Source organism: Cherax quadricarinatus, chromosome 10 (assembly GCF_038502225.1).
Source record: "Cherax quadricarinatus isolate ZL_2023a chromosome 10, ASM3850222v1, whole genome shotgun sequence".
Classification (NCBI taxonomy): domain Eukaryota; kingdom Metazoa; phylum Arthropoda; class Malacostraca; order Decapoda; family Parastacidae; genus Cherax; species Cherax quadricarinatus.
This window is the reverse complement of record NC_091301.1, coordinates 27,760,828-27,783,105: the sequence shown is the minus strand read 5'-3', so window position 1 is coordinate 27,783,105 and position 22,278 is coordinate 27,760,828. Positions and strand designations below refer to the sequence as shown.

The following is a 22,278-nucleotide window of genomic DNA, read 5'->3' as shown; positions in this document are numbered from 1 at the left end:
TACGTATATACTTCTAAACTGCTGTGGTCTGAGCACCTCTGCAAAAACAGTGATTATGTGTGAGTGAGGTGAAAGTGTTGAATGATGATGAAAGTATTTTCTTTATGGGGATTTTCTTTCTTTTTGGGTCTCCCTGCCTCGGTGGGAGACGGCCGACTTGTTAAAACTATATATATATATATATATATTATATATATATATATACATATATATATATATATGTATATATATATATATATATATATATATATATATATATATATATATATATATATATATATATATATATATATTTACTCAACAGTAGAGTTTATTGAATGGGCTAAGCTATTTAATTTGCCAAGGAAATGGTGTATATCTACATTCTTGGGCATAAGACATAAAATATCATCAACATATCTGAACCATTTTGCTCTATTAGGGAGGATTGTATTAAGCAATCTTGTTTCAAAAAATTCCATGTATAGGTTACTAAGAACAGGTGAAAGAGGATTTCCCATTGCCATACCAAATTTCTGAGTGTAAAACTTATCATTAAATACAAATTTTGCATCAACAATGCAAAGTTTAATAAGTTTCCTTGGAAAATTAAATAGCTTAGCCCATTCTATAAACTTTACGGTTGAGTTTGAAGAAAATAACTCATTGCCTTTTCTAGATGTTTTAATTATTAAGGTTAATAATGAATTCAAATTTAAAATTTGCAGAAAACCTACAAATAACTGTTCCTATGTCCACTATTATTCCTCGCATCAAGATAGAGTCAAACTGTCTATTTTCTCATCAATGTTTTTGAGAGCTTTACAAATTTGTAGTCCTGAGTTCATAGATGAGGAAATATCCAAAATTTATGAAATAGGTAATGATTTAAAATACCCAAGAAATGTAATTGATAAATCTTTTAAAGTTGCTAGAAATACTTTTTACAACCCAAAAAGGGACAAACAACCTTATTCAACTAAAAATATGTTGGTTCTCCCTTACCATGAAAACTTGGTTGATATGCCTTCTCTTCTTAAGACTTTCAATATTAAAGTTGTATTTAAAAATCTTGATACAGTAAAAAACTTTTGATAAAGAATTCCCCCCAAAATGCTGACGGATGTGTCTATAAGATTCCTTGTAAAATTTGCGATAAAGTTTATTACGGTCAAACTGGTAAAAGTCTCGAACTTAGATTAAAACAACATAAATATAATATTAGAACTGGACAAGATTCCAATGCTCTATTTATTCATGTAAGAAATTTTAACCATCCAATTGATTTTCAAAAAGTTGAGAAAGTTGTATCAAGCAAGTCCATGGTCGACAGGAATATAATTGAATCTTGTTTCATAAAAAGCAGTTTTGACAATAATATGAATATTTCCTTCGGTTTATATAAATTAGATCCATTTATAATTAATAGAATTTGGGAAAAATTTAATAATACACTGGACAAATAATAATTTTTAAAAAATTTTCTTGGGTAGAATAGTTTGTTGGTGGGTTGTGCGAAGGACCTGTCCAGTTGGGCCGGCGCGCGTCAGGTGTTTAACCGTTTGTGGGATCTGATAGCGAGTTGTTGGCCAGACCCCTTATATATCTTTCTTGGATGCTTTACTTTCATAGTTCCTTGATAATGTGAGTAGTCACGAAAGCGCTTGGAATTTCTCTATTCTTTCACAGTGGTTGTTTTGCATATTCTGAAATCACCTGTTTACTGTGATCTTATTGCACATATATATATATATATATATATATATATATATATATATATATATATATATATATATATATATATATATATATATATATATATATATATATATATATAATTGGTGCTGTCAGCGCCCTCGCCATAACTGAGCTGGAGAAGCGGAAGGTACACAGAAGTGAGTGCTGCACTTCATGGAGAAGCGCTAAAACCACAAGGATCTTACGAACACAGCAAGAGTAAGAGTTATATCCAGACTTGATCTATGTATTGTGTACCGCGTCTTGAAAATCTTGTTTAACAATATACTTTTACGAACCCTCTACTCTCTCTCTCTCTCTCTCTCTCTCTCTCTCTCTCTCTCTCTCTCTCTCTCTCTCTCTCTCTCTCTCTCTCTCTCTCTCTCTCTCTCTCTCTCTCTCTCTGTCTGTCTGTCTGTCTCTCTCTCTCTCTCTCTCTCTCTCTCTCTCTCTCTCTCTCTCTCTCTCTCTCTCTCTCTCTCTCTCTCTCTCTCTCTCTCTCTTTCTCTCTCTTTCTCTCTCTCTCTCATTTTACACAAGGTTAAGGATCCCTAGCTTTATTTACAAGCTATTTACAGGTTAAGGATTCCTAACTTTATTGACAAGCTAAGAGGTGTTACCTACATCAACTCATCTGAAAGCATTTTTATTGTTATGAAACATACAAGTAGGGAACAGGATGAAGTTGGAGCCATCTGTGGCCCAGCATTTTCATTTGATCAACTGACTTTATCTCGCTGACATCATAATGCTGTACGAATGTGTTCCATACTCGAGTCATCCTGGGGATAAATGATCTCAGATGAAGTGATGTTCTGGAGAAGGGTACAGCCAAAGTGAAGTTGCTCCTTCTGCTTCTTGTGGTATAGAAGCTTGCTTCACGCTGCCCTCGAAGTGGATCCAAGTGTGGTACTTTGACAATATTGGCCTTGTACATAACAGTAAGGCCACCCACATCCCTCCTGTGTTGAAGGCTCTGCTGAAATGACAAATCTATCCAGGATGGGTCCAGGCGAGAGATGAGACGTCTTGCTCTGTTCCCTACTCTATCAAGCAGTCGCAGATAAGAGGGGGGGGGGGGCAGGCAAACCAAGAAAGATGAGCATACTCAAGGTGTGAGTGTACTTGTGCCTCATACAGAATCTTGCAACCCCTACTGTCAATCAGATGCGAGATACGGCGAAGTGTTGTAAGCTTCCTGGCTGCCTTGTTTGCAAGATTTACAACGTGGTTCTTCATGGTCAGTTTGGAGTCAAATTTCATCCAAAGGATATCAACTTCTTACCCAGGTACCAACATCCTCCCATTCATACTTACTACTGCACCGCCATTACCATCATGGTGCCTAAAGATCATCATCATTTCTTTTTTCTCAGGTGCAAATGTTATTTGCCATCTGTTTCCCCAAGCTGATATAGCTCTTAGCTGGTGATTGATGTAGCTTAGAGTAGCTGGCATGTCTTCTCTTGGATAAGTGAATGTCAGTGTACAGTCGTCTGCATATGCATGGGATTCTGGAATGAGATGAAGGTCATTGAATTAGACATTCCATAACAATGGTCCCAGCACGCTTCCTTGTGGAACACTTGCCCCAATAGGATGTCTTGCTGATTCTGTTCCATTGAGGACTACCCTTAGAGATCTAACATGAAGGTAATCGCCGAGGAGACATAGCGCAGACCCTGCAATTCCCAGTGCTTGCAGTTTTGCCAAGAGGCCCTGGTGCCACACCCTGTCGAAAGCACCAGCAATGTCCAGTGCTACCACACAGCTGACTTTGGATTCATCCATTGACTGGTGCCATTTAGTGGAGAGGTTTAATAACAGTTCAGCATCAGAGCAACCTTTCCTGAAGCCATATTGACGGTCACAAAGTAGTGAGTGGTAGTCAAAAAACTGTATCATTTGTTTTGAGATTATTGTCTTAAGGATTTTGCCAGTAATTGGCAGGAGTGACACTGGTCTGTGGTTGCTGATTTCTGTTCTGCTCTTCTTTTTGTGAACAGGGACTACATTTGCCTCTTTTCACAGAGAAGGCCATTTACACTGTACTAGACAGTACTGAAAGATGTTAGTTAGAGGTGCTGCTAGCTGGTCTGCACATCTTCTAAGCAATCTTGGGCTCAACTTGTCTGGGCCCACAGCCTTTTCTTGGTCAAGCGATTTAAGAAGGAAATACACCTCCTCCTGCCTTATTGTCACCACTGACAGTTTTGACACAGTTCTTGCAGCTAGCCAAGGAGGGTCCCTCGCTGGATCAGGAACTTGCATTTTGGTAGCAAAGTGTTCGGCAAAGAGGTCAGGTTTCTCTTGACTACTAGTAGAGGTGGTCCCATCCTATCGATTTAGAGGTGGAATGAGTTCATCAGGCAGATAACCTTGTCTGGAGCCCACTCTACCTGATGCTAGCTTTCTTTTTGTGTCCACCTCCCATTTAGCGATGGCGGGTTGCCTGTGCAAGTTCCTGTTATAGGTGGTAGGATGTCTCTTATACCTTTGCCATGCCTTATACTTAGCAGTGGCATCCTCTCTACAACGAAAGCCAAACCAAGGCTGATCTGTAGGCTCCGTTACATATTGCCGGTGAGGAATGTGTTCTTGTTGTAGATTAAGGATGTGTCCAGTGAAGGCTTTCACTTAGTTGTCAACATCTCCTTGGAGAAGAGCATTCCAATCGGTGGTGGTGAGCTCAGAACAAAGGGCTGGCCAATTACCTCTTTCCAATAGCCAGGTTGTGCGTGTGGACTCCTCACCTCGTTCTTTTGGGAAGTTAAGTGTTGTAAAAACAGCCTTGTGGTCAAATGATCCAACGTAGCAGAGAGGTTGACAAGTGACTATACCTTCTGCCAGATCAGTCACTACTGGGTGAAGGGAGGAACCAGAGATGTGAGTAGGGAAATCAACAAAGTTTCTCATGTCAAATACCGCAAGAAGGCCATCACAGTCCCTCTGTATAAGGTGCTGGTTGAGGTCACCAACAATTATGATATGTTGACAGTTGTGTTAGAGCAGAAGGGAGTCCACATTTTCCATTAGGAAGTTGATGGGGTCTGCATGTTGCCACTGAGGTCTGTACATTGCACGTGCTAGCACAGAGGTACTAGTGTTTATACATAGCTTGAAGAACATAATTTCAAGATGAGTAGATATGGCAATATCAATGTGCTGAGCATGTACACTTTTAGAGAAGCCCTTGCCTGTCTGTTCTCATCCCTGAGTTGTAACCAGCAATTCTTGCAAAATTTTCTGGAGTCCTGTCATCTAAAAATGTTTCAACAACAGCTATCATGTCGGGACGTCGAGTGTTCACAAAACTGTGTGTGAGCTCTTCAACATTGGCAATGAAGCCTCTAATGTTAGCCGACAGGATGTTGATAGACTGGCTCCTCTCTCTTTCCCTCCCTCTCTCTCTCTCTCTCTCTCTCTCTCTCTCTCTCTCTCTCTCTCTCTCTCTCTCTCTCTCTCTCTCTCTCTCTCTCTCTCTCTCTCTCTCTCTCTCTCTCTCTCTCTCTCTCTCTCTCTCTCTCTCTCTCGCTCTCTCTCTCTTTTTTTTTTTTTTTTTTACACAGGGTTTGACAAGTTAAGGATCCCTAGCTTTATTGACAAGCTATTTACAGTTTAAGGATTCCTAACTTTATTGGCAAGCTAAGAGCTGTTACCTACATCAGCTCATTTGAAAGCATTTTTATTGTTATGAGACATACAATTATGGAACAGGATGAAGTTGGAGCCATCTGTGGGCCAGCATTTTCATTTGATTATCTGACTTCATCTCGTTGACATCATTATGGTGTACGAATGTGTTCTATAATCGAGTCATCATGGGTATATATGATCTCAGATGGAGTGATGTTCTGGAGAAGGGTACAGCCAGAGTGAAGTTGCTGCTTTCTGCCCGTCTTGTGGCATAAAAGCTTGTTTCTCGCTGTCCTCGAAGTGGATCCAAGTGTGGTACTTTGACAATATTGGCCTTGTACATAACAGTAAGGCCACCCACATCCCTCCTGTGTTGAAGACTCTGCTGAAATGACAGATCTATCCAGGATGGGTCCAGGCGAGAGATGAGACGTCTTGCTCTGCTCCCTACTCTGTCAAGCAGTCGCAGATAAGAGGGGGGGGGCAAACCAAGAAAGTGGAGCATACTCTCTCTCTCTCTCTCTCTCTCTCTCTCTCTCTCTCTCTCTCTCTCTCTCTCTCTCCCCTTCGCTTGAGAGATCTACACAGGCTGAGGTAAGAGCACTCCAGGTAGTTTTACGAATTTAAACCAGCCAGGCCCCTCAGTGAAGTCAATGCAGCAGTGTAGAAGCACTGGAGCTTCAAAGTGAAGTCACTGTAGCAGTATAGAAGCACTGGGACTTCACAGTAAAGTCACTGCAGTATTGTAGAAGCACTGAAGCTTGACTGTGAAATCACTGTAACAATGTAGAAGCACTGGAACTTTACAGTGAGGTTATTGCAGCAGTAAAGAAGTACTGTGGCACCTCAGTTGTCAACTTAATTGGTTCCAGAAGTCGGTTCGACAACCAAAACGGTCTACGACCAAACCAATTTTTCCATTAAAGAATAATATAAATAAATCCGTTCCAGACCAAAAATGACAATATAAAAATTTATTAATAAAAAAGTACTAACTACTACATAAAACAATGTATAAAATTATACAGCACACGGAAACTGTAAAAATAAATACTAAGTGAAAATTCAACTGAAATACTGTACAGTAAATAAAATTTAACTGCCTTTTACCTGTCAGAGGAGAGCTAATAGTAAAGTTCTAGCGGTTTCAAATTTTACGGGAGAAAGCTGATAGGCCTACACGTGAGAGAATGTGTCTGTGTGGTCAGTGTGCGTAGTATTAAAAAAATCCTGCAACAAGCAGTGCATAATGAGAGAAAAAACTGCGACCGTGTTTTTAATTTAAAAGAGTGACTTTGCAGTGTATTTTCGTATGGTATTTATGATTGTATTCTCATTTTCTTGGTCTCATTTGATAGAATGGAAGATATACTACAGAAATATAGATGATTTTCAATGGTTTAAAAAGAACCTTGAAATTGAGCTCAAAGTAGCGGAAATGTTCGATTTTTGCTGATGTTCAATAGTAAATAAATCACGTCATGCGTCTAATACATCAACTGATGCCTCTAATATGCACTCACGAATGTGCTGATATTATTTATACAATTATTACAATTATGCAGTAGACTGAATAATAGTAAATCTTCTATTTTTTTGTGTGAAAAAATTCAAAACGAAGAGCAAGCGTAATATAAGAGAGGCTGGAGACGTGACTTATGAACAGATATAACGTTATTTTAGTGGCAGGAATTTCTGCAGTGTTTATGCTGGGCACTATTTTGAAATTGGAGTTTCTTGAATTTTGTGTGAAATTGGTCAAATTAGTAATTTCATAACTCTTTAGAGGGTAATTGAAATGGGGAAATGGGCAGTTTCTTGTACTCAGTCGATAGAATAAAAGGAATTCTAGCGAAATAATTACGAAATTATTCAGATGGAACAATGGAATTGGCCCAAAATAGGGATCAAAGTGGGCGAAATCGCCAATGCTTGAATATCGCTGAGATCGCTAACTGCGCGATAGTGTAATTTCGTAAGTTTTCCATCAAATTTCATACTTTGGTTTCATTACCTTCACAAAATACACACCAAGAGCTCAAGAGATGAAAATTAAGACATATATGTGCAACATCTGTGTATCTTTATTGTAGACGTTTCACCATCCAGTGGCGAAACATATGAAGAGCACCGTAGTCGTGAAGAGTCACGACTACGGTGAGAGACTGAGGGACTGATTACCTCGTCTTTTGTATATAGTTCTACTGTTTTCCATTCATGTCCTTGAATTTGTATTGATAAAGTCACTGGATGGAGAAACGTCTACAATAAAGATACCCAGATGTTGCACATGTATCTTAATTTTCATCTTGTTAGTATTGTATACCATTCATGTACAGCTCAAGAGAGGTTTACAGCATGAGTGTTGCATGTTAGTCGCTATACTGGGACCCACGCTCTGGACTCTTGTCTTATCACGTGATCCGAGTGTTGTTGGTCGACAACCAAGACCATGTATGAAAAACAGGACCGAATTTCTTGTTCAAAAACCGATTTGTTCGACAACTAGTCCGTTCGACAACCGAGGTTTCACTGTACTGGGACCTCACAGTGAAGTCACTGCAGCAGTGAAGAAGTATTGGTGATTCACATTTATTAATGGGGTAAGGAGCCAGCCAGTGAAGGAGGGTCATATAGTGCCTGGGGGATGGAAGGTAATCTATTTGATCCAAGGAAAAGGAGAGTAGGTCCAAATCCCTTAGCCCTCCAGCGACGTCAAGGTGCTCCCTAGAGTGCCTTAGTGCCATCTGTACTGGCACATATAGTGCCATATGTTGGAAATGGTATAAAGTACCAACAAGTTGACGAGTAAGACACATGTGCAGCAGTTGGGTACCTTTATTTTTGAAACGTTTTGCCAAATACAAAGGCAGCAGTTGTAGTAATAAATGAAGATGATGTAATCAGTCCATCAACTTTTGGGAAAAAGTATTTGAGGTGGTCAGTCCCTCAGCTTGGGGAAGAGTTCTGCTCCATGAGCTGAATCTTTCTCTATTTGTGACAACACAAGATTGAAGAAACACTGTAGTAAGCCTACTGGCCCATGCTAGGCAGGTCTAACCCACACCCACTCACACCCCCTCACACCCACCCACACCCACCCACACCCACCCACACCCACCCAAACCCACCCACAGCCACCCAAACCCACCCAAACCCACCCACACCCACCCACACCCACCCACACCCACCCACACCCACCCACACCCACCCACACCCACCCACACCCACCCACACCCACCCACACCCACCCACACCCACCCACACCCACCCACACCCACCCACACCCACCCACACCCACCCACAACCACCCACACCCACCCACACCCACCTACCCAAAAAATATTTGTCTCTATGACGCTACCTGGGAGTTTGTTCCACTCATTTACAACTCTATTGACAAACCAGTTCCTCCCAGTATCTTTTCTAAATCTAAATTTCTCCATCTTTCAGCCATTTGCACGCGTCCTCGCTTGATTAGACGCATTCAACGCATGATTTATATGGTGAAGAATTAGACACATGTGTTACATCTGGGTATCTTTATTAGTAGACGCTTTGCCAACTAGTGGCTTTTTCAGTATAATACAAGGACATAATGTGAAGACTGTAGAACTCTATACAAAAGATGAGACAGTCAGTCCCTCAGTCTTGGAGCTGGTGAAGAGCACCGTAGTTTTCAAGACTACGGGACTAATTACCTCATCTTTTGGTAAGATACATGTACAAATTAGGTATCTTTATTCAGAAACGTTTCGCCTACACAGTAGGCTTCTTTAGTCGAGAACAGAGGAGTGAGCAGAGGCAATAGAGATGCAAAGAGATGTACTCGACAGAAGTCTACTTCATAGGAGAAACACTTCAGAGAAAGGATACCTAAGTGTTGCACATGTGTCATACTTACTAACCTGTCTTTATTATATACCATTTTAATAGTCACCTCATCTTTTGTTTATAATTCTACATTCTTCACAATATTATATTGATAAAACCACTGGATGGTGAAAAGTCTACAAATAAAGATACCCAGATGTTGCACAAGTGTCTGAAGGTTTTCGATAAATAGAATCAAGTTGGACATCCATCGTCTACGTTTTACAGAGCGCTTATTTCCATCCTGTAATATGAAGAGCAGAACTGAGCAGCATAATATAAACGAAGTCTAACCAAAGATACGTAAAACTGAAGTATAACCCGAAGATTACTGTCATTTACACTTCCTGATGTAACGCCAAAGAATTCTGTTAAGTTTTATTACGAACACTTATAAACTCTCCTTACATACTTCCTCATGTTTATGTTACTGGGAACTTCTTATTCCATATCTAGTCTTGTCTTAGTATTTAAGGTAATGGCTAGTGTCGTCTTAGTATTTATAGCCATATTTAGTGTTGTCTTAATATTAAGTTATATCTAGTTTAGAATTAGTATTTCAAGTCATATTTTTCTCTATATATATTCTTTCGGGTTGTTATAATTGTATAGTAATTGTATAATGATGGTATAATGATGGTATAATGATGGTATAATGATGGTATAATGATGGTATAATGATGGTATAATGATGGTATAATGATGGTATAATGATGGTATAATGATGGTATAATCACTTTGCATTTAAATGGAAAGTAATTTGATAGATATTGTCTTTATTAAACTGACTGAATAATAAACATTATCTTTATTGAAATGAATAAAAATTAACATACTGTTTTAGTTATTTTAAGATGATTCTGTTTTTTTTTTTTTGGCGTATAATTGCATTCTCTTTCTCTATAATAAGTTTCTTGACACATGTGACCTATTTTCGAAATGTTAAATTAGTATTTATCTTCAAATAATATTTTCAAAATGTTAAATTAGTATTTATCTCACGATGAAAATTGTTAAATTTTCATCGTGAGAGGAGCAAAAACATTCCATCGAGTCCCAGAGAAAACATGAGTCCACAACTTACGATCACCTGAGTTACGATTATTCGCACTTACGATGTCAGTATTGGGGGGAAAATAAAAAAAAATAGTTTGATATACTATTGTTCTTTGTTGGAAATTACATTCAGGGTTACGAACAAACTCGTTCGTAAGTTGGGAGGCCTCCGGTGTTTCCATGTGGTGCATGGGCAGAATATGCTCACGCAGCGAGACAGATGGGATATAGAAATTTTTAAATCTGTTTTGCTGTTTGTTGACGAGGGTCGAGCCTTGCCAGGTCCTTTGCTCTATGTAACCCACATGGGTGTAGCGCTTCACATGAGGTAAGTGAAGTACAGACGTATATTATACTTTATGCAGCGCTGAACCTGTGTTGGTCATTCACCGCCACTCGGAGAGAGGCTCGATCCTCCGTCTGGTAATGGCGGCCTGGTATGTGACCAGTCAGGATCTTGGTGATCCACTTTAGACATAGAGACTAAAACAGATAAGCGAAAGATAATTTTATATTGTATACACTGTGTACTAAATGTGTGTCCTCGCTACAGGATGGTGAAGATGCAGGCAGTGCAGTCGGCTTTGGCCATCCGGCGCCAGAGGTCACGTCGGGAGGATCAGCGTCGGGCGAAACAGCGCCGGGAGAGCCGAGCCTCGCTCTCCACCCCCCGTCCGTCCGTCGTCAGCCTAGATGGACGCGTCTACTTCAACGAAGAGAAGGAGAACAAGCGTCTGCTGGGGCAGGTCACTATGTTCCACGTGGGCTCCGTCTTCATCGTGATTGGTCTGATGCTCACAATTACCTCCCTGGTGCCTGGTTACGTCAAGAGCACCACTCCAGAGCGCAGGAGTGACCTGCTTGGCACCGGCTGTTTCTTTGTCTTCTTGGGCGGTGTCCTCACCACCATCAGCCGCTTCGTCTCCAACAACGAAGAGAAGGAGCTCAATAAGTACATAAAAGGGCGCCTGTCACGTACTAAGTCTGGTCATCGACTGGTCCGTGATGCAGAAAGCGGCTTGCCCACTCCAACACGTGAGCGCCGCCAAAAGCCGCAGCAGAACGGAATTATGCCAGCCTCTCCAGCCAAAGCTGCCAGCAGTGGCTCAAAGAGTGCCAAACTGGAAGCTAAGGAAGAGCCAGTGTCCACATCTCCAAATGAAGATGGTGAAGCTGCGTGCAGCTCTCCCGGCACCCAGGACTCCGCCATGCAAGACACCGGCCCCATGACTTCCTCGGCTTCAATGGAGCCCGTCCTCTCCCGGATCCTCGAGGAAGATGAGAACGATGCTGACACTGCTACCACAGAGCCTATAGACTCCACGCCAGAGTCTTCTCTTACACCTACCTCTCCCCTGGAGACGCAAGGACTCCTGGAGCGTCACCACTCCAGCCCCAGGAAGGGCTCTAAGTCCTCCTCGAAGAGCTCCACCAAAAGTTCGCGGCACTCTGGAGTATAGAGGCTAGAGTGACACTCTGAGTAGGGAATCGAAGACTTGGTCATCTCTCAGCAACAATTGATACTCTACAAGGTTTATATCGTCGTCAGCAAGGCTTTACTCATCCAAAACGTTAAAAATGTATACATATATACATACATGTAATTTATATTTCCGTGAAGTCTGCGTGGAATATTTATGCAACCTTCTGGAAGGTTTTATGTTAGCATGTTTTGAAAGATGTACATATTTATTATCTTATGGCCAGGAGAACCTGTACGTGGCCTGGTGAGATCAACTGTCTTAGAAAGTTCACATGACTTGCTGGAAGCAAGCTTGCAAACAGTAAGAAGAACTCGGGCTTGCAGGAAGCTTACATCCAGTGATCAGAACTCATGACTTGCTAGATGCTCACGTCCGGTGATAAGCACTCATGACTTCCTGAGGAATTACATCCAGTGATAGGAACTCTAGACTTGCTGGTAATTTATAATTTATGTTTCAGGCAGTGAGTGGAATGTTCGTACAACCTACAGTTGGTCTTATGTGACTCTCATATCCAATTTCATCTTCGGAAACAGAATATGAGATTTCCTGGAAAAGTTAAAACTACACATTTTAATGTGACTACGCTTAAAAGTTGACCTGCAAAAGATAATTAATGTTAATTCTTGGAGACCTTGTACATCATCAAAGGTTTACGCCTTCTCCTGGTAAGCTCCTCCTTGAAGGCCTTTGTCCTTAGGCAGGTGTCTTTAGGCAAATGTCTCCTTAAAGGAAAGTTTCCTTGAACAAGCATGTGACTTTCTGAGACATTTGTAACGGCCTCGTGGAAAGTTTGCATTTCCTTCAGGAAAGTGGTCGTCATACTTCGCTACAGTCCTCTATAAATAAGCTTGACAGTTATATAACTAAAAAAAAGGTTAAGAACACGTTGCTGTCCTGCAGTGACATTCATTTTTTACATTATTCTGCTTCTTGTTCACTGTAAGTCGCAAATCATCTAAAAATATCGAATTTTTGAGGGTGACAGGGTGAGATATTGCTGTGTGTGTGTGTGTGTGTGTGTATGTGTGTGTGTTATTAGTATATGTCTGGGGTAGGTAGTGCTCACAGGGGAGTCAATAAAGCCTCCCCCACACCACCTCCCTACACTTATAGGGTAAATGGTTCTTTCAGGGGCGTCAAGAATGCACCCCACTAATCTCCCTACACTCTACCTGCTTGAATCGAGGTCAGCGTACCTGCCTGTGTGTCCAGCGATGCGCACTTCTCCAGATTCTGCTATAAAAAAAATGATGAGTTATTTTTGTGTCACGCTTCTGTACAACGTTTTATATATTATATTTTTGATAATAATTTACCTCAAGATTATGTTAGTCTTAAGAATCAAGATATAAGGATGCTTGTGTCGCGAAGCTGTAGAATGTCACCTCAGTCAAGTCATCCAACACCTGTGTCCAGAAATTAGCTTCCAACTTTTATGTTTTCTCGCTAGTCAAATGCTAACCTTTTTTTCAGATTTGTAAACTGACACCCGACAGGTCGGGGTAGCTTGGTAGATCAAGGACGCTTTGACAGGTGGGAGCAGATCGACGGGTAGGAGTCGATCAACAGGTGGGATTAGATCGGCAGGTGGGGGTAGATCGGCAGGTTGGGATAGCTTTACTGTGACAGGTTTCATGACGGTGATAAAATAGAACAGCATAAAGAGAAAACAAAAATAGTGAGAAACTTGAAATACAAAAAACCAGCATTTGCCTGTAATCTGCTAGTTAAAAATCCGAGGCAGCCCTTGTTGTTGTTTCTTCCTGGCACTCTGGTGCCGTTAATCCTTCTATGAGGCACCACTTGGAGAGGAAAGTGCCATGTGTGTCATGTCACTGATGATGTGTGCCAAGACTGACGAACTAGCCACGACTCTGCACACTCACCATAGACCAATACGTCGTCCTAGAGAAATTTTAACTGGGATCAGATATTATGTTAGTTACAGTCGAGGTGTGTTTGTGAGTTTATTATAATCAGAGTATAGTAATAATTTGTCAACAATCGTGTTCACCAGGTGGCCACCTCAACCCAGGTCACCAGGTGGCCACCTCAACCCAGGTCACCAGGTGGCCACCTCATCCCAGGTTATCTTGTGGTCACTTCAACCCAAAGACACCAGGTGGCCGCTTCAACCCGGATCAACTTGTGGCCCCGTCAACCCAGGTCACCAGGTAGCCACCTCAACCCAGATCAACTTGTGGCCCCGTCAACCCAGGTCACCAGGTGGCCACCTCGACTTAAAGACACCTGGTGGCCACCTTATGCAACAGGTTCTACTTCGAATTATATACATTCAGCTCCCAGCCTTTAAATTTTCGTCTTTTCCCTCACGGAATTTCGGATGTAAATTGATCATACTTCTCAATCCGCTACCAAGCTGGGAGAAGAGTTCATTCTATGAACATGGAAGCTAGTCACTCGTTTGTATTTCCGCAGCATTTGTAGAAATGCTGGGGGGACTCACGGTCAGTTAATAAAACGTTTACCCCATCTATGTTTCGCTCACCAGGAGCCCCAGAAGACTGGACATTCTTGAAGGTAGTGACAACAAAAGTAGAGCAGTAATGGTAGCTGATCAACCATCAAGTTATGGTGGAGTTGCAGCATCGTGCTGGAACACACTGAGGAATCCACCTTTTCTAGAAGGCAGTTAACAGTAGTAGACAAGTTTGTCCAGGAAGGTCTGTGTGGGCCTGCCATCCATGTACCGTTGCAAGGAAGGTCTCTGTGTGCCTGCCATCCATGTACCGTTGCAAGGAAGGTCTGTGTGGGCCTGTCATCCATGTACCGTTGCAAGGAAGGTCTGTGTGTGCCTGCCATCCATGTACCGTTGCAAGGAAGGTCTGTGTGGGCCTGTCATCCATGTACCGTTGCAAGGAAGGTCTGTGTGTGCCTGCCATCCATGTACCGTTGCAAGGAAGGTCTGTGTGTGCCTGCCATCAATGCACCGCTGCAAGGAAGTTACCTTCCCATAAGGCCGTCATTGCATTAATTTTTTTCCTTGCATTTTATTTGAATTTCAACAAAAGAAGGATTAATGTAACATTTTTATTAACTGTGATTTCATTCAGAGATAATTTATATTTACAGCCACTAATATCTTCTCTTGAATTTAATCTGAACGAAAATCGGATTCATTTTCACTGTGTAAAATTGTGTCCATCCCATGGTTTACCTTGTGTTTTTTCTTCCCTGGAATTAATAACCAGATTTTTTTTTATCCATCTCATGGTTTAACCTGTGTTTTTTTTTTCTCCCCTGGAATTAAGAGCCATTATTTTTTGTATCCATCGCATGGTTTAACTGTTTTGTTCCTTCCCTGACATAAGATCCCAGGTTGAAGTTCACATCCTGCCGTCGTCTCGTACTGTCTAGTAGCTGTTATTCACTCTCTTAGTAAACAATCACAGTGTTAGACTCGATACCTTCACTCGATCTTTCTAACACAAGTTCTCAGTTGTAACTTAGAAACTTAGATCGTTTTTACAAGAATTTAAGAAAATCCATTTTTTCAATGATACATACTTTGTAACTCTTAGTGATTAGAGAAAACTCTAAACTGAGAAATAAGATTAGAAAGGTCTTTGTATCAGAAATCTTTAGTTTTTTTAAATTTTTAAAACAGTTCTCGATGTGCATTTAACATCTCAGTCCCTCCCTGTTCTCAGCTGATATCTGGTACCTGTTGTAACAATCCCTTCCTCCTAGTCACAGTTTGGTAACATAGCAAGAAAGATACAATTGGCTGCAGCCATTGAGTTGCTCACTTAGGGATGGCCGGTAGTTCGGTCAGGGTGTCATCCCAGGCCCAGCTCAGTCTTATGGATGGCAGGTAGTTCAGTCAGGGTGTCATCCCAGGCTCAGCTCAGTCTTAGGGATCGCCGGTAGTTCAGTCAGGTGTCATCCCAGGCTCAGCTGGGTTATGAGGGGTCAGCTCAGGATAAGATCACGCCTTTCAAAGTGAGACTAGTGAAAAAAAATCAGTGCCTATGACTTTTGAATTATGAACCTCAGTTTAGCGATGGGCTAGGTGAACTTAGACTAGCTTAGGTTTGGGTAAGAAGCTTCCCAAGCACGTGGATAGATTAGTCTTGGTTGCACATTTAATATATCACAACAAATATCACGCGCTGAATTAGAATGGAACTGGATAATTAGTTTCCCAAAGGTGTTGGTTATAAAGAGATTAGGTTCGTTGTGGGTCACAATTCCCTGACACCCCGTTGCTTAGGACGGGCAGGGGCACATCTACCATGAAACTAATGAACCTTAATTTCAGGGTCTCTAACTTCGGTGGGGCTCCAGAAGCGACTCTAGTTCACGTTGCTTAAAATTTTTGGGTCTGTTATATGAGAAGGGATTGTGTATGGGCCCCTATAATAGTTCAAGCTTCAGAGCCCCAAAACTGTAAGTCCCTCACTGAGGACGAGTAAGCCTGAGATGGTCACAGCAACAGCTGAACAAAGCCCCTGGTAACCTGTGTGTCTCTTATAAGTTACAAAATCTCGTGTGTCCCTATGGCCAAATTCTGACAGGATTGTGATGAGGAACTGGACCAGTGTGACAAATACTATTCTAGCCTTCCATGCTCTGTGTTCACAAAGGTAAACGTTAAGTCTTAGCACAATATTAGTTTTTCTATGGTGACCTGTGTCTGTATTTCATCATAATGTATTTTGAAAACACACTAGTGTCTAGTAAAGCGCTCTAGATGATCTATGTTCATCGAAATGCTTCTTGCAACGTGTGAACTGTACCTTGCATTATCTAGGAAGTCTGGAATCTTTATTTCAATACTTTAAATGTCTGGACTTTCTTCAACAACGTAGGTGTGTCAACTTCCTCTAGCAACATGCAAGATGTCTGGATATCGTCTTGCAACATTCTAGATCTCTGGACTTCATTTTGCATTATTCTCCATGTCTGTACCACAGCTTGGAATGTGCTAGATTATTGGACCTCATCTTGCAAATATTTGGTGAGCCTAAACATCATGTTGCAAAGCCCCGAGTGTCTTGATTTCCTCTTGCCACAACCTAGGTGTCCAGACGCTAGCAGCATCCTGTGTATCTGTATTCCATGTTAAATCTTCCCAGGTGTTTGAAATGCGTATTGCACCATCGTAGGTGTCTGCTTCGTCTTGATTTCCTACAGCATCCTCGATGTCTAGATTCATCTCTCAGCATCTCAAGACCAGTTATATGTCTAAGTTTAACACCACTTTGCCCTCTAGGTCAACGAAATTATGTAGCACTAGGTTAGAGACCTTCAAACACTTGTTACCTGATTCAGCATTTACTTCAGTCTTCACTGGGCTTGGAATTGTTTTATACAAAGTTTAGTAACTGCCTACTTTCAGCAGTATTATTTTTCTATCGTGTTTAAATTATGATAAGGATCAAGTATTAAATATTTAGCTATCATAATAATATTAGTTTCGTTAACACGTTCGGAAGGACGTGGGAACAGACGGAGAAATCTTAAGGTCTGTATTGAGTGGAGGTTGACAAGTGGTGAGAAATACATCACAATCCCGTGGCGGCTGCTACAGTCCATAACTAACCTACGCTTTGCAGAGGAAGTTTTTAGACATAAGTGGCAAGGGAGATGTCAGAGTGGGTACACAGATGAGAAACTTGCCTGCGACAGATGAACAGACTGCGTTGCGGTTCCTTCTGGGTCATTATCAAGTTGCAGCTAAAGTTTCCTCTACAGGGTGTGGGGTAATTGCAAATAATGGGTGGTGGTGACACAGTAGGTTTACAGTAGTCCACTCTCCCACATGTTGTGGTCCAATCATAGGTCTCTTGTGGGCTTCTCTCCCACATGTTCTGAGCTAGTCACCGTGGGTGTCTTGCTGGCTACCTTCCCATATTTTCTGAACCATTATATTTCACGAGGGAAGTTCTTGATGCCGGTGAATTTGCTCTTCAACCAGAGAACTGAAGTAACTATCCTGTTCATTGTATGGAATCCCATTACCGCCCATTCCCCGGGCGCTCATGCACCCCGCGGGTTTAGTACTCCCACGAATGTTATATAATAATCTGAATCAATAGTTTGGGGTTACCATAACCAGAGACCAACAATAAGATAGCACATGCGTCCTTTAGGCCGCTATCTTCACCTCTCTTCTCTCTTTCATCCAGTCTTTGAGAATAGTTGCTTCACCAATCTTCTCTTTTTCATAGTCTTTGATCCAAAGTTTTAACAGTCCTTCTCAGGTGAATATTTAAGAGAATTATTTGATTACATTGGTCGTCAGTTCTCTCTTTCGTTATCGGCCAGTTAAAGTCGAGACCACAAACTGCTGTTATGTTGCATTCTCACCTTTCTTCCTCTCTCACCTCATTGAGAACCTCATAACTTTCCTTCGGTCAGAAGCTGTCATAATAACGACCCTTGGCTTCAAGGGAAGCTTTATCGTGTTATACAGAAAATACGTAAACTGCTCATTTAGAGTGACCTTCCTGAGAGGTGGTGAGTGTGGTGACGCCCAGGGACACGTTACTTGTGATGTTGCATGGCTGAGGTGATGTAGCTACGTGTTAACACTGCCTATCATAAAAGTAGCCTGAAGGGATTATTCATAAAGAGTCACACTAAACAAGAACGTAATTAGAGCTAGGTATCCAACCATTAAAAACTTAATTAGAGCTAGGTATCTAACCATTAAAAACTTAATTAGAGCTAGGTATCTAACCACTAAAAACTTAATTAGAGCCAGGTATCCAACCAGTAAAAGCTTAATTAGAGATAGATACCCATTGAAAACGTTTAAATTTATCATACATTTTTTATAGTTTATAAACAGCAACAGGGAAACTTAACATTGCCTAATCCAGTACTGGCAACTCTCTCAACTTGTGATTATTGACACTTCCCTAATTTAGCCTTTATGTCAGTCCTGCAAATATTCCACATTTGACTATTAATTGAGCAGAGAAACTATATCCAACAATGGATGAACCAGAACCTTGTGTCGAAGCACAGATAGACGTAACAACTTTTATTGTACCCAAAATCAGACTACAACTTTCATCCCAGAGTCTAGACGTCACCTCCGGCTGACGCAACATAGAATGGCGTCAGTGACAGGGGCCGTGCAATTCTTTCTCTCTTTAAAAGAAAAGGTATTGACTAGAAATCGGTATTTACACAAACTCAAAATACATCTTTGTAACTCAGTTTAAAAGAAGTTAAATTTTATGTAATATAAATGGGACCTGACATTCACGGAAAAAGTCAAGCAAAAAACTCAACTCACCGTGACGAGGCTTCAGCCAGACACACCACAGAGACGAGGGTACATACATAGTATATACGCAGTGTACAGGAAGCTCATGAGCAGGTATCTGTCAACACATGGAAATGCGTAGGCTGGCAGCCTGTGACGTGACACTAGACGATTACCACGTGACCTCACCCATGCAGCAGCACAAGTAACACCCAGTCACCACACACACACACACACATGCAGCAGCACCAGTAACACCCAGTCACAACAAACACACACACATGCAGCAGCACCAGTAACACCCTGTCACAACAAACACACACACATGCAGCAGCACCAGTAACACCCCGTCACCACACACACACACACACATGCAGCAGCACCAGTAACACCCTGTCACAACAAACACACACACATGCAGCAGCACAAGTAACACCCCGTCACCACACACACACACATGCAGCAGCATCAGTAACACCCAGCCACCACACACACACACACACACATACAGCATCACCAGTAACACCCCGTCACCACACACACACACACATGCAGCAGCATCAGTAACACCCCGCCACAACAAACACACACACATGCAGCAGCACAAGTAACACCCAGTCGTCACACACACACACATGCAGCAGCACCAGTAACACCCCGTCACAACAAACACACACACATGCAGCAGCACAAGTAACACCCAGTCGTCACACACACACACATGCAGCAGCACCAGTAACACCCCGTCACAACAAACACACACACATGCAGCAGCACCAGTAACACCCCGTCATAACACACACACACACATGCAGCAGCACAAGTAACACCCCGTCACAACAAACACACACACATGCAGCAGCACCAGTAACACCCCGTCACCACACACACACACACACATGCAGCAGCACAAGTAACACCCCGTCACAACAAACACACACACACATGCAGCAGCACAAGTAACACCCCGTCACAACAAACACACACACATGCAGCAGCACCAGTAACACCCGTCACCACACACACACACACACATGCAGCAGCACCAGTAACACCCCGTCACCACACACACACACACATGCAGCAGCACCAGTAACACCCCGTCACCACACACACACACACATGCAGCAGCACCAGTAACACCCCGTCACCACACACACACACACACATGCAGCAGCACAAGTAACACCCCCATCACAACAAACACACACCCATGCAGCAGCACCAGTAACACCCAGTCACCACACACACATACACATGCAGCAGCACCAATAACACCCCGTCACCACACACACACACATGCAGCAGCACAAGTAACACCCCGTCACCACACACACACACACATGCAGCAGCACCAGTAACACCCCGTCACCACACACACACACACACATGTAGCAGCATCAGTAACACCCAGTCACCACACACACACACATGTAGCAACACCAGTAACACCCAGTCACCACACATACACACACACATGCAGCATCACCAGTAACACCCAGTCACCACACACACACACGCACATGCAGCATCACCAGTAACAACCTTCACCACACACACACACATACATGCAGCAGCATCGGTAACACCCCTTCACCACACACACACACAAACACGCACACACACATGCAGCATCACCAGACACACCCCGCCACTACACACACACACACACACACACACACACACACATGCAGCATCACCAGTAACACCCCGTCACCACACATACACACACACACACGCACACACACACACACACACACACACACACACACACACACACACACACACACACACACACACACACACACACACACACACACACACACACACACACACACACATGCAGCAGCATCAGTAACACCCCGCCACTACACACACACACATATGCAACAGCATCAGTAACACCCCATCACCACACACACACACACACACACACACACACATGGAGCAATAGTAACACTCCGTCACCACACAAACACATGCAGCAGCATCAGTAACACCTCGTCACCACACACACACACACACGTGCAGCAGCATCAGTAACACTCCGTCACCACACACACACATACGCACATGCAACAGCACCAGTAACACCCTGTCACCACACACACACACACACACACACACACACACACATGCAACAGCATCAGTAACACCCCGTCACCACACACACACACACACACATGCAGCATCACCAGTAACACCCCGCACCACACACACACACACATGCAGCATCAGTAACACCCCGTCACCACACACACAAACACGCATACACACATGCAGCAGCATCAGTAACCTCCCTTCACCAAACACACACACACACACACACATGCAAATAACCAAATAACCGCTGCAGCATACGGGCGCCTGACAAACCTGAGAATAGCGTTCCGATACCTTAATAAGGAATCGTTCAAGACACTGTACACTGTGTATGTTAGGCCCATACTGGAGTATGCAGCACCAGTCTGGAACCCACACCTGGTCAAGCACGTCAAGAAGTTAGAGAAAGTACAAAGGTCTGCAACAAGGGTAGTCCCAGAGCTCAAGGGAATGTCGTACGAGGAAAGGTTAAGGGAAATCGGACTGACGACACTGGAGGACAGAAGGGTCAGGGGAGACATGATAACAACATACAAGATACTGCGGGGAATAGACAAGGTGGACAGAGATAGGATGTTCCAGAGAGGGGACACAGGGACAAGGGGTCACAACTGGAAGCTGAAGACTCAGACGAGTCACAGGGACGTTAGGAAGTATTTCTTCAGTCATAGAGTTGTCAGCAAGTGGAATAGCCTAGCAAGTGAAGTAGTGGAGGCAGGAACCATACATAGTTTCAAGAAGAGGTATGACAAAGCTCAGGAAGCAGAGAAAGAGAGGATCCAGTAGCGATCAGTGAAGAGGCGGGGCCAGGAGCTGAGTCTCGACCACTGCAACCACAATTAGGTGAGTACAATTAGGTGAGTACACATGCAGCAGCACCAGTAACATCGCGCCACTACACACACACACATGCAGCAGCACCAGTAACACCCCGCCACTACACACACACACACATGCAGCAGCACCAGTAACACCCCGCCACTACACACACACACACATGCAGCAGCACCAGTAACACCCCGCCACTACACACACACACACACATGCAGCAGCACCAGTAACACCCCGCCACTACACACACACACACATGCAGCAGCACCAGTAACACCCCGCCACTACACACACACACACATGCAGCAGCACCAGTAACACCCCGCCACTACACAC

At 42.8% G+C, this 22,278-nt stretch overlaps 1 protein-coding gene across 1 annotated transcript in view; it reads left to right on the top strand.

Annotated features, from left to right (window-relative positions):
• LOC128687999 (uncharacterized) overlaps positions 1-20,638 on the top strand; it is a 355,922-nt gene extending 335,284 nt beyond the window's left edge. Inside the window, exon 2 of the mRNA XM_070083740.1 lies at positions 10,835-20,638. Coding sequence (XP_069939841.1) covers positions 10,836-11,741 — 906 coding nt within the window. The 5' untranslated portion in view covers position 10,835 and the 3' untranslated portion in view covers positions 11,742-20,638. The remainder of the gene's footprint in view (positions 1-10,834) is intronic.
• Positions 20,639-22,278: the final 1,640 nt, after the last annotated feature.